The sequence below is a fragment of the Drosophila gunungcola genome (genome assembly GCF_025200985.1).
Source record: "Drosophila gunungcola strain Sukarami chromosome X unlocalized genomic scaffold, Dgunungcola_SK_2 000021F, whole genome shotgun sequence".
In the NCBI taxonomy this organism is placed as follows: domain Eukaryota; kingdom Metazoa; phylum Arthropoda; class Insecta; order Diptera; family Drosophilidae; genus Drosophila; species Drosophila gunungcola.
The window spans coordinates 853,587-866,547 of NW_026453184.1; the positions used below are offsets into that span (position 1 = coordinate 853,587).

A 12,961-nucleotide genomic window follows, 5' to 3' on the forward strand; every position below is an offset into this window, starting at 1 on the left:
TGCAAAACAAAGTACTAAAGGCAGGAAATTTTAATATTATAATTAATTAAAATACAATAACTACTCAATTTGATAATTTTGAAATACAACTTTAATTCTTTTAATTTTTCAACAACAGGGTTTTCTTGTAATTTTTTGTTTTATTTATGTATTTAGGATTTTTATAAAAACAATTCAATGACATTATACTTGCATGAAAATTATTTAATTATTTATTAATACTAGTAAAGAGTTTTACTCTAGTTATATACAAAAAAAAAGCAATATGAATATTAATTTTTTAATAGATTGAAAACTTGCTGCATTAGCTTTTAGATTTATTCGTTTTTAAGCAAAGTAACATTTTTTATTAATTGTGTAGAAGATTAAATTGGCAATTAAAATTTAAACTTTATCATTTTGATCCATTGACAATTACCATTGCCTTAACATAAATTCGTTATGGTGTTCTAAGACAAAAGTCACTGTCATTGCAAAAATACAAGCAAATTCCTTGCAGGGTTTAACATTTCAATTTTGGTCGCAAGCAAACCGGCCCATTGAAACCCAATTGATCTGATATCTGATTAACTTGTCCAAAAACAGAATGGCAGCAAACACTTTCGACGTTGTCTGTTTTTTTGTCACCGAGTGTGGGAATATTGGAAGTCCCCCTTCGACACTGACATGCAATAACAGCCGTAACAATAACACCAGAAACAGAAACACCAACAACGACAAGAAGTCTGGCCCAAATGACAAGTAACTGGGCCCGAAGTCGAACGCAGGAGCCGAGCGAAAGGCAAACAACAATTAAGCGCATAAACTGGGGGATAATCCTGCCATGGGGCTAACTACTGGATGCTGGATACTCGGAGAAAAGAGGACAAGCTGGAGGAAAACAATTTCCATAAACATAAACAAAACCGTTTCGGTAGCATAATCAAGTTCTACATCGAGTTTCAGAGTCTACGGCAGAGACAATCTAATTGCAAATTATGTTGCACAGTGTACAAATGAGGTGATAAATCTAATACCTAAAATCTTTTTATATCTTTTTTTTAAGCTATACTTGCATAAAATGTAATTTAGTATTCTTTTAACTGCTGTTGATTTCAATTCTTGACTTTTAGTGTAAAATGTTTTAGAGATTTCCTTAGTTTTGTTTTTTATTCCTTTTATAATCTTCTTTTAAAGTGACAACGACTGTAAAAGTTAATAAATTACATTTTAATAAAACAAATAGCGATGCTATTGAGACGACCTCAGCTGTATGTGTACACTGCTGGAAAAAACTTTGTCCGGCACGGCGCACAACTCCGAAATTGATCACCGTTATTCAATGGGATTTATGTATGCAGCCCCGAGTGGCCGAAAAACTTTTATTTATTTACAATTTGTTGCCATTTGTTTCAGTTGGCCAACTTTGGCAAATGTCCTTGGGACAGTGGCTGCAAAAAGTTAGCTGACTAAACACTAAGCACGCCGCAAATTTATGCCCCTCAACTTGGGCGCCAACTTTTCAGTTTCCATTTCAGTTTTCCCTAGCTTTTTTGTTTTTTTTTTTTGGTTTTGTGCCTCGTCGTATTATTTATTTTCAGCACTTGAATAAATGTATCAGTTACACATGTGTGAGTGTGTGCGGCCTTGACAGAAAGGGGGAGTGGGTGAAAGTGGCAGATTGTGGGTGAAAGCAGAAGCAACAGGCAAATGAATCATGGGGTGACACTTGGAGTGTGGCGACGCAATTGAGTTGTAATTCATTTGAGAATGGATGCAAAGTTGTCGGTGCGAATGAGGAATTGATTGGCAAATAATTCTTGCCGGTTGGGATCATCCATTTTAAGGGTTACAAGGGCCCAAAGTTGCCGAAAACTGCGCCAGTTTATTTGCGCCAGTCGTTTAGTTTATACTATTTTTTGTTGCTCATAATTATTTGGTAATCTGTGTTAAAATATCTAATTTAATGGACGCAGCTAGATTTTCCTTTCCTTATTTTATATAAAATGGTTTAAAAAACTAATTTTTAACCACTCATTGGAAAGATAGTTATGAACAATTTCCAAAAAATTCCATTTCAATTTATTTAAATAAATTAGATATTATTTACTAATTAAAAAAAATTCAAACTATGTATTAAGGAAGATATAAACAATTAATACGGAAAAATCCGTAAAAGACTCAATCGTGGTAAATAGTAATCTCAAATTCCATTAAAAGTGTTATACATAGTTGTGTAGTGCGTTAATTAAATAACTTACTAAAATATTTATATGCAAACAGACAATAATCACAATTAAAACTCCCTTTTGCTGTCGAAAAAAATAAAACATGCGATCCAATTGTTTTTAATAGAAGCGTATGAGTATCAACTGAGACGATTAAAATTTAATCATTGCTAACAACAATAGAATACTTAAAAATGCAGTCATTTAGTGACTGGAAATGCAAGACTGGAATGTTGTTCACCAAAAAATTGATGAATGGGTATTATTGGCACAGTGGCCAAACAATATGCTGCTCAAATATGCAGCTACATTTGGCCGTGTTGTTAATGGACAGGATGTCAAAGTAGGATGAAGTGGATGCCAGAGCCATCGTTTTCCATCGGCATTTCCCCTTCTTGGGATGTTAATTTTCCGCCTGAAATTACCTGCCCACACGCATCATTCGCACTTGGATATAAACCTACGCTCTTCCGGCCGTCAGTCAAATCGGAATCTGTGGAAATTGTGCTCTAAATTCGCTTTACGCACCCACATTTAATGTGCAGCGCCCGAGAATATGCAATATTCATGGGGGCACTAAAAGCTTCGAGATCTCAGGGAATATCGTTTCAAGCCGGCTGAGTGTGCAATAATTATAATGAATTAATAAACATAACGCATGAAACAGCAAATAAATGACACAAATGTGGCTGACGGAATGCCGCCAAAGTCAGCAAAAAAAAAAATAATAATGAAAAACAAAAACAACCCTCCGAGTGCAAACGGCAATTGCATTTTTAATTCGTGTCAATTATTCATGACGCTCTTTTGCACACAGGAAGCTCTGCGAACATTCAGCAAACCGATTATTCGTAATTATATACCCAATAACCGCTTTGCCAATATTCTCACACAAGAAGAAAAAACGTACGTAACAAGCTAGAAATAAGACTTATACAAATATGAATAATGACATTAACAAGAAGTTATAACTTCTTGATTTAGTTTAATATATTTAAAAGTTATTATACTCTTTACTTGATTGCTCGTACCGAATTTGTATTCAACATTTTGTCCTGAACTTCGATTTTTGTAAAATGTAAAATTTAGTTGTGCATTTCCCATAAGATGCACAACAAATGAAATAAACTGTCTGTTCGAATTATTTCTGGTTGAATAAAAGTTTTTCGAATTAAATGGCCAATGCCATTAAGATATCACAAATAACGCAAAATGTCAGTTGAAATTATTTCTGCTCGATTTGATTACATTTCGTAGAAATTCCATTTAAAGAATCGAAATGCATTTTCGTTCATAAGATGCAGTCACAAATGAAATTAGCTGCCTGCTGAAATTATTTCAGCTTGAATAAATTTTTTTGAGGTCATTTAAAGTGACATGCTTTATTTTCCAATTATAAAGAGTAAGCTTAGCTAGGCAAAAATGGCGATATAAATCGGTTTTGATTGAATTAACAAGAGAAAGTCCTTTTTTTCCAACTGCTGTATGGCACACAAATTTGAATAATAATTAAAATCAACTGTAAAGTGAAATGATTACATTATTTTATTATCTTTTGGGATAAAATTGTCACATTTTTCACATGCCGATAACATTGGAGTATATTTTTCATTGTTGTTACGTTCTTAAATAAATTTAAGTTCTTCAAAAAATTTGTTTAAATTCTTTTTTTTTTTTATTAAAGGAAATCCGACAAACAAATTTCAATTGTAAATTTCCCTTTAAGTTCAATGAGTTTTTTCAGTAAACTTTCTGCTTTTTTTTGAACGTTCTTTAAATCAGAGCAAGCCCATAATTTTGCCCACGGCTGACTGATTTCGTTAATGCTCGTTTTGAGTACTCGTTCTACGGCTAATTAAAGTCACGACCGGACTGTGCCTCCTGTTTCAGTTTCTGTTGCTGTTGCTCCTGTCCCGCTGCTCGTTGCAATTAATTCCAACATAAATTTGCACTTTCCGTCATGTGGATGTTGTGTTTGTGTGTGTATGTGTATGTGTTTGTGTGTGTATGTGTGTGTGTGTGTGTGTGTGTGTGTGTGTGAGTTGTTTTGTGTTTTCCCCAGCTAAGAATCTCCATTACTCCATCCCCATCCTCATATCGCACATCTGAGTGACCTTGGGTGTGTCAGCGCCGCCATTTCCATTTCTGTTCCGTTCTGTTCCCGTGCCCCCAACTGTTGCACCTCGTTGTTATTATTGCCGTTGACCCAATTTGCCACCTCTTCCTGCCTCATCAGTCGCACTGCCAATAAATTTTCATACAAAACAACAAAATATGTATGTATATGTATGAAAGACAATGGAATGAGGGCTGACAATTTAATGGCCACGTGCACGGTGGTCCTTTCGAGTTTAATATTTTTTTGCGTACTACATCAAAGTCCATCCAGGGGTCCCAAGTCCCAAGTCCGAAGTCCAAAGTCCGGGTGATTAAATGAAATTTACGAGTACTCTACTAGGGCTTGGGCTTGGGGTTTGGGTGACTGGGGGTTTTGCATTGGCTAAACCCGGCACCAAGTCTGTCAGAGATTGATGAGTTGTGTTTCGTCTTGGCGGTGGTCAAGGGAATTTTGGTCAGCTTTGCTGCAAGTCCATTATTAACTGACCTACGCGGCGTATGCGCAATTTTGCGAGTGCCGAGCACATTATAATTGTTGAAATACCAAATGCTTAAGAGTAGATTATGATAGCTGGGAATTTGGGTGGGGGGGTGTTGGTAAATATTTGTGCATGTCAAGGGAATTTAGACAATTGACTGTCCATTATGAACTTGCTAACGTGGCCATGAGTTTTTCAGAGATTAATAACTAACTGCTAAGAAAATTGCAATTTAAGCTGAGATCTAATTAAGCTCTTGAAAGTTTTAGTTGCAAATTGTACTTCAGTTTCAGTTTTCTTTAAATCCTGGATTAGATCCTGGAGAACTAATTACGTTTAGTCAAATTTCTTAGAAGCACTTTAAATAAATTTCATAAAAAGTAAAAGCAATGCCAAAGTGTTAATAAGTTGTTACAGTTTGATATTTAGATATTTAGAGACAAGAAACTTTCAAATTCTAAAAATCTTTTAATAAATGAATAATTTAAAATAATAATTATATATTTAAATTTCAAAGTGGCATAAAGTTTGTTATTGTTATTTGTACCATGCTAGATTTTTTATATATGGTATCTTTAATCAACTTTATTTATTTATTAGTGGACAATGGAAACCGCACCCCATAGCTCTTGTTTCTCCAAGGATTAACATACATTTAGAAACCCAACTCATCGGAAAGTCCATCTCGGGACGGCTGTCGAGTCCTGTCTATGGAATGTTATTCAAAATCCAATAATAAGCCCAACAATTATGCAGGACAGGCAATAAAGTGTAAGGCAGCGTGTTTCCACAGCACATATAACGCCACAGCAATGGCGGCGAAATAAATAAATGTGATGCGATAGTCCAAAACTATAACTGACAGGGGGAGGTTGGAGTAGAAGGAAAATGAGGAAAAAGGAGGAAAAGGGGCGCAAGGATCTGGTTCTGGGGTCTCATGTTTATGAGCTGCAATGGCGACGCGTTGACAGCTTTTGGTCAGGACGTCGTATCCTCTGTGTCCCGGGCTTTCCTCACATTTTCCACTTTTTTTTTTCCACTTTTTTTTTTAGTACTTCTGTTTTTTACGAGTGGGCATGCGAGTGTGTGTTGTGCTTTTACGACGAGCAGCCAGTTTATTGCAAGTGTCGGCCTCGTCTGGGGTTATTAAAGTTTCAGCCGAGCATTTGGTGTGAAGTCGCATTGCAGAATGGTATTGGTATGGTCCTGGAGCATGGATCCTGCGCCTGGGGGCGTTGCATCCACAACTCCCACCTCCACTCACCGCCCACTCGTTGTTTTATTACTGAAAAGTGCAATCATAAAACGTTCAAGGCCCCCAATGCAGTGCAACGATAAGAGACAAACAAGGCTAGAAGCTAACAGGCACACAGAGAGCAAATGTCTGCAAAATTGGTCACCACTTAGGTATTTTCCCACGGAAATGTCTTTGAAATTCAAGAGATCTTTCAGAAAAAATATCACAAAAAATCAACAAAAGTGGATGTTATTTAAAGCAAAATGTAAACATAATCAGTTTTCATTATTTAATGATATGTATGTAAAAGAAACGAAATTTGAATTACTTTAACAATATTTATTTATTTATTTATTTATCCTACTGCGATTGTTAAACAAGTTTTATAAGCAAAAAAAAATGTTTTATATTGCAATTTTTAATCCCTTAGATTACAGATTTCAAAGTAAGTATTTTGGATGATTTAAAAATATTTAAAGTACATAATAGTGTTCAGGTTTTCGTATTTTTGCTGGGAACTGTGGCTTTTTTTTCCCAATGTGTGGGCACACTTAAGTTGCCATTTCCTTAGCCGCAAACGAACTCGCTGTTCAACTCTCTGAAATGGCTTTGTGCATTTGAAATGTGAAAAGCGCTTAGAATATTTGCCACCACACCCCCTACCACCATCTCCATAAAGGAAATTCTCCGGCAAAAAGCGTCGACCAACAAAAAATGTTCGAGCCGCCAATCGTCCAACTAAAAGCCCATAAAAAGCTATTGACACAAATCAAAAAAAAAAAAGCAAACAAACAAACTAACACAGCAACAAACAGCAGCAAAACAGGCCAAGAAGACGAGAAACAAGAGATATAGACAAATTGTACACTCCTAAATGGCTTTGTGGCCCATTTTCAGCCAAGTCGGGGTCACCACGAATAAAGTTGTGGGCCATCAAGCGGTGACCCTTTAAAAAAAAAGAGAAGAAAATGTAGAGACAAGTTGATGAAATGTACAGTGGCAAATATAATAGGGATAATAATAGTGTGGGCAGTAAAACTCGAAATAATATTGCCTCCTGAGTTTGTTTTTAAAAAATTGTAATTTCTATAAGCTGTTAAAGGATTCATAATTAAATTCAGTTATATCAACGGCATCCATATAATCGACTAAGAGTATGGGAGACTGAAACAAAGACAAGAGATGAAAGCTTGTTGGAAAACTTTTCCACCGCCATTCAAATCGCATTGAAGTCTGATGCGATGATGTGAGGCGAGGCAAAGGATAAAAGCGTGAAAACGCCTCGAAATGCCTGGAAAATATGTTTGTGGAGCGGGAAAAGCCAATGCCATGTAAATATTTGCTGGTAAATAACTGAAAATACAACTATAAAAAGTGAATTGAGTCAGGACAAAGGGAAGTGCCACCAGGATGATGTGTTGTGTGAGGATATCGGAATGTGAAAAGTGAAAAGTGGATTTCAATCCATTGTTCGGTCCTTTGCTGCCATGCAGCGAGAACAAACAAACAAATAAGCCGGAATCGAAACGAATCGAATCGAATCGAATCGGGGAAATGTTCTATATGCTACCATATACAAAGTGTAATGGAAAGCTGGCCCAGATAGTGCAAATATGAAAGGCTTAAGCGGCCGGAAGAACATGTACAGACCCAAAGGCAATTAGCCGGATACACAATATAACTTTAACCATAACAAAGGGACAACACGGTGTAGGACATTAAATATTTTCCCTCCACTGGACCCCAGCCTAAACAAACAGAACCCCGAATTGTTTTGCTATCTATTACTCCATAGAGAAAACTTTAGTTTGTTCGAAAAAATGTCAGCTTTAAACCAGTTTGCTAGGACTACTTTGAGGACTCACAACACATTGAAGCTTTATTTAAAAATGTTCAATTGAGTTCTTAAAATTGATTAAATACATATTTCCAAAAAATATTGCAAGCAGTCTAGTCCTATTTATTATTATTATTTCTTGGAATTGATTTATTATCTTAAATCAATTTGCATTCAGAGTAATTGAAGATTTTTAATTAAAGTAAAACAAAAATGTATTCCTTTACCTTACAAAAACTACAAACTATTTATATTGTACGCTTGCATAACAATTCCACTTATAATAGGATGTGGACTAGTAAGATTTCAAAAATTGTTAGCTAAAAGAAAAACAACCTTTTTGCACATTGATTAACAAAGCTTTATTCAAACAATCCGTTTGCATATGCTTGAAAATCATTCCAGAACTACTGGTGCGCGGAGCTCCAACACAACGGTCTTGGTCAGGACATCTTGGGGAGTGCGATTGTCCCTGAGGAACATGGGTAGGAAAAATATCGGCACGAGGTTCTTGACCAGGACGCGAATGATGCAGTTCGACAGCGAGGGCGGTTGAATCCGGGTAATGAGAACCAAGTGCTGCCGCAGCTGTAGTGGAATTATGATCTCGCCCTCAACGACACATAGACCCAATAATAGTTTTCCGGGAGTGAGCCCATCGTAACCAAAGCACCACAGCGCCTCGATACAGCAGCGAGGAATTTCGAATAGGATGAGCAGCATCACGGGGTCGTTGAACAGCCCGAAAGAGTCCAGCGATCCGATGCCGAAAAAGATCCTGGATGCCACACGTGCAATGATGATCACCATGTATAGAATTAAGCCCCTATCAATTGCTTCCGCTGCAACACGTTTCCACATGGGCGCCATCACGAATACATTTCGACGTGGACGTGGTTCTTGTGGTTCCTCAACCAAGGGAGCTGATTCCCTCACGGTCACTGGACGAGGAATCGCCAATTGCTGAAAATAGTTCATCCACAGGTAGTAGGACATCATTGCATTGAAAGTCTGGATTCTGTTGGCTTCTTCGACCCACTTAGCCAGCTTGGCAAAATACTCATCCTTGGCGGACATCTGTTTCTGATTCGTCTCTGTGTGGTCACCCATTTTGCTCGATCTCGATAGATTAAATATTATTATTTTCTTCAAGTTGTAAGTTGTAAGTTTATTTTTGTAAGACTACATTTTACTCCAAGCCTACTATTTTCAATAAATCAAAGGTTCTCGACAGAAACCTCAACATTTTTTTCAGGTGTTTAACCGAAAAGTTTAAATTTCGTTCAATGTCGCACATAAGTCCCGCCACTATGCTCCCACAATTATTTAACAATTAGCCCCTTCATTTTGGCCGAATTGATCCAATTGAGGTGTGACAAATCACGGGAATAATCATTAGCTGCAATGGCTAAATCACTTTGCTACAGTTACTGTTTTGTTATTTATTCGTGTACCGTGCTCCCTGCAATATGGGTTTCATTCGAAAATTATTGGGTTTCATATCATTATTCGGATTTCTGCAATTAACCAAACAGGTGATTTGGTGATTTAGTTGGAACTTTTTTTTCAAAGCAAGTTGCAATTTAAGTTTTTTTTTAAGTTCACGAAAAGAGTAAAAAGTGTGTAAAACGGTTAATTAAAAAGAAAAAAATTTAATTTAAATTCAATTTTCCATTAAACATACATATAACAATTGTAAATAATGGATGTGCCATTTCGCGGAAACAAATAACAGTACTAACATTTCAAATTATATTTTCCATAAAATATATATCAAACGTAAATAATGTATGTACATTGTAGAATATGGAGGAAGCAAAAAACCGATTTAAATAATAACTTTATTAATTTCTTTTAAAGTAGTCTTCAAAGTGAAAAACATTTTTTATGTACATAACTTTTAAACTGTTTTCCGTCATAGCACTGTTACATGATGAAGTTGGTGGGCGTTAAGTCCTGGGACACGCCCAACTATGGCCTGAAAATCAACATTTTCGAGAAGAACAACTCGATGTCCTCGGTGACCACGGTGCGCCAGGATGTGGCCATTCCCCTATGGCATCTCGTCCTCCTGCAGCACCCGCGAAAGCGGAGCTCCGCATCCGCCACTCGAGCGGAGCTGCCGCGAACGCTCTACAATTCGACCATGAAAACCTGCGATTTCTGGAAATACATCCGCCACGTCTCCGCCTGGAACAATGTGGCCAAGCTGATGCTCGCTAAGGGTGCCAGCAACATGAGTCTCGCCTGCCCCCTGAAAACGGGCGTATACATGATGAACCGCATCCAGGTGCCGCCGGAAACGGCGATCCTGAAGTTCATGTACCACCCGAACACACTCTACACCCTGGAGGGCACTGTCTACGCCCAGAATCCCAATGACAAGGTCATCAAGAGGGCTCTGTGCCACTACGAGATCAATGCCACTATCTATAAGTCCTGTTAAAGATTTTCAGTGGATGTCATACCCTACGTTTGCATTGCTATAACATATTTAAGATTTTTTTAACATTTTATAGTATTTTTTTTTTTTTTTGTAATGTACTCTATTTGTTTAGGGTTTCTAGAGTAATCCAAATTGATTAGGCACAAGTTTAGGGCAGTATTTAAAGAAAGCTTTCAGCTGAATGTTAACCAAATAACATGTTTAAAAAAACAAAAAATTAAATTAGTTGATTTTTGAAAATATTTTCTATTCGCTTACAAGTTTATACAAAATTGAAAACATTATTTTCCTAAAGAACATTAGTTAACACTTAATTAATAGAAAGGCAATAATTTTTTTTTTAGCTAATCCTTGACATTTTAACTACTGATTCTAAATTTATAATTAAATAAGTAATTAAAGTGGATGAAGAACAAACTTTCCGTGCACGAGTATGTTTTTCCCTCGTCGGTTGTAAATCTGCTGAATACAAGTTCAGAATAAAGCAGGTTTCAATTGTCAGAGTGTTTTGGTTGGGATTGAGGTTGAGGTTGAACTGGGGTTAAGGCGGTTAAAACCGTGCGTGTCGCACGTCAGCGAAGGATTTTTAATTAAGTGCGAAAAAAAATGTGGGAGGGAATGTCCACGGTCGACACTATATACAAATATATATATACATATATGTATGGTATATATATAAAGCAACTGGCAGAAACCGCAAATCAGCACAAAGAGAGATATTTATTCAAGATGCAGGCTAGTTACAGTGGTTTTAGTTTGCACGAAACAATTTCTAATTAAAATGATTGGCTTAAAAAAATGCCTACATCCACTAGAGTTAAAGTTTAAGCCGAAAAACCAGCTATACATTTTCCTATAATTATTTGCAAACACAAAACAAACAGTTTCAGTAGCCAAAAATCAAGCAGTAACTTTCAATAAAAATTATATTTAATGACATCAAAAAATATAAATTAATTCAACAAATGCAATCTTATCTGCATTTTTAATAACATGTTTAAAATGCATATTGCCGGCGAAACTTTTTTTTTTTGTCATCTCTAACCCCGTTTAAAGTTTAATTTTCAATTTTGTGCGACTCGCCTAAAATATTTATTCTACCGCCTGGCTATCGTGGGAATGAGCGACTGTTCGGAAAATTGCGGCAATCTTATTTCATATTTGCATTTGCATTTTGCATGACCGCACGCACTTGTCCGCCCCAATTTGAAAATTTAAAAAGTGTGCCGCAATCCTCCATATAAGCTCCAATTTACAGAGGGAATTTTTAATCAATTTTCGATGCAGCTGCTAACAATTGTTTAGGTGCAAGAATGGCACTCCGGAAGAGATATGTATTTTTAAGTCAAAGTCGAGTTCGGGGGGGGCAAACGAAAAATTTCACGGTGGGGGGCGCAGATATTAATTTTTCCTCCGGGGCCAAAAAACAATTGGGTTAAAAATAAACAGCCCAGGACACGAAACTGAAGTGAACCGAATGAATGAATGACTAACTGACTGAATGACTCCAGGTGGGGCTGCCTCGAGCACACATTTTACCTGGAATCCCCGCAGACCCCCAGCAATTGGCATAAAATATGCGACGCTTGCATGCCACAGACTTATTATTAAAACATAAAATTTGCATGCAAGCCGCAAAGCCAAAGCGACTTAACCTATATTGTATATATATTTAAAACAGCGGCGGTTGGAGTGATAGTAGTTCAAAAAATAGGATAATAAGGTAAGGCATTTTTAAACATATTAAAAGAGAAGACAGAAAAACACAACAGTATATGTTGGTACTTTTAAATCATCGTTTTAAGTTATTTTAATTCTTATTAAGAGTGTTTTTTTAGGTAAACCCATTAAGAAGTGATACAAAATCCTTTTATTGGGATTTGAGGCAACTCATGATTGTAAGATTTAATTGCAATTATATACGTTTGTTAATTGTTATTTATATACTTTTTACACCCGTGATTATCTTTTAATGTCAGATATAAGCGGATTTGCGTACTAAGCCCCTTTACAACACTATTCAAAAATATCTGCTTTCATTACTAAAATTGTGGCTCCAACTGTCTGCACAAGCCCTACAGTATAATTCCATTTGAGGCCGGGGAGATGGCAAGATATATAAATACGTGCCTGTTTGTACATTTATGTGGCGTTTGGCAATTTGAACTCGTGAATTATGCACAGAACGAGCAACGACAGCCGGCAAAGACAATGGCGCCCCAAAAAGGGGAGTTCCTTGGGGCTTGTGGAGTAGTGGGAATGGGAGTGGGAGTGGGATATGTGGGATCTGTGGGACCTCGGAGTTGGGAGTTCTCGCATTAGACAAATTTGGCCAGTTTATTTACTGGCAACCGTTCGGAGCCAGTCACAGATGCTAACACTCAGTAGATTGGACGCGATTCGGAGCGGAGCTGTCTCCCAGCGGTGATTTGTTAGACGCCACTAAATGGGCTCCCAGTGTTGGTAAAAGCCAGTTGGAGTCGCTTGTGGAATCGAAAGTCAGCGATAATGTTATAATTTATTTTACTTGACTCTACATCATTCGACTGAAACTCATAAGATTACATTTACATTCAAGACCTAGAATTTAGCTGTAACTAAGCCTACAATTTTTTTTTTGCTTGCTCTAAATTTTAA

General features: G+C 36.8%; 3 protein-coding genes across 22 annotated transcripts in view; 1 reads left to right on the plus strand and 2 right to left on the minus strand.

The window, feature by feature from the left end:
- LOC128260272 (eye-specific diacylglycerol kinase) overlaps nucleotides 1–12,961 on the minus strand; it is a 130,594-nt gene that overhangs the window by 44,551 nt on the left and 73,082 nt on the right. The window lies entirely within an intron of this gene.
- LOC128260284 (uncharacterized) lies at nucleotides 8,245–9,097 on the minus strand. Its single transcript, XM_052993148.1, has one exon. The coding sequence runs from the start codon at nucleotides 8,986–8,988 to the stop codon at nucleotides 8,275–8,277; it is 714 nt and encodes a 237-aa protein (XP_052849108.1). The 5' UTR covers nucleotides 8,989–9,097; the 3' UTR covers nucleotides 8,245–8,274.
- LOC128260285 (uncharacterized) lies at nucleotides 9,266–10,324 on the plus strand. Its single transcript, XM_052993149.1, has 2 exons — nucleotides 9,266–9,413; nucleotides 9,800–10,324. The coding sequence occupies exons 1-2, from the start codon at nucleotides 9,348–9,350 to the stop codon at nucleotides 10,322–10,324; spliced, it is 591 nt and encodes a 196-aa protein (XP_052849109.1). The 5' UTR covers nucleotides 9,266–9,347.

Excerpts from the sequence above, each read along its gene's own strand:
- LOC128260284 (XM_052993148.1), bottom strand. The coding sequence starts at position 8,988 with ATGGGTGACCACACAGAGACGAATCAGAAACAGATGTCCGCCAAGGAT.
- LOC128260285 (XM_052993149.1), top strand. The coding sequence starts at position 9,348 with ATGGGTTTCATTCGAAAATTATTGGGTTTCATATCATTATTCGGATTT. Across the intron at positions 9,414-9,799 it reads TTCTGCAATTAACCAAACAG|CACTGTTACATGATGAAGTT; the intron begins GTGATTTGGTGA and ends TTTCCGTCATAG.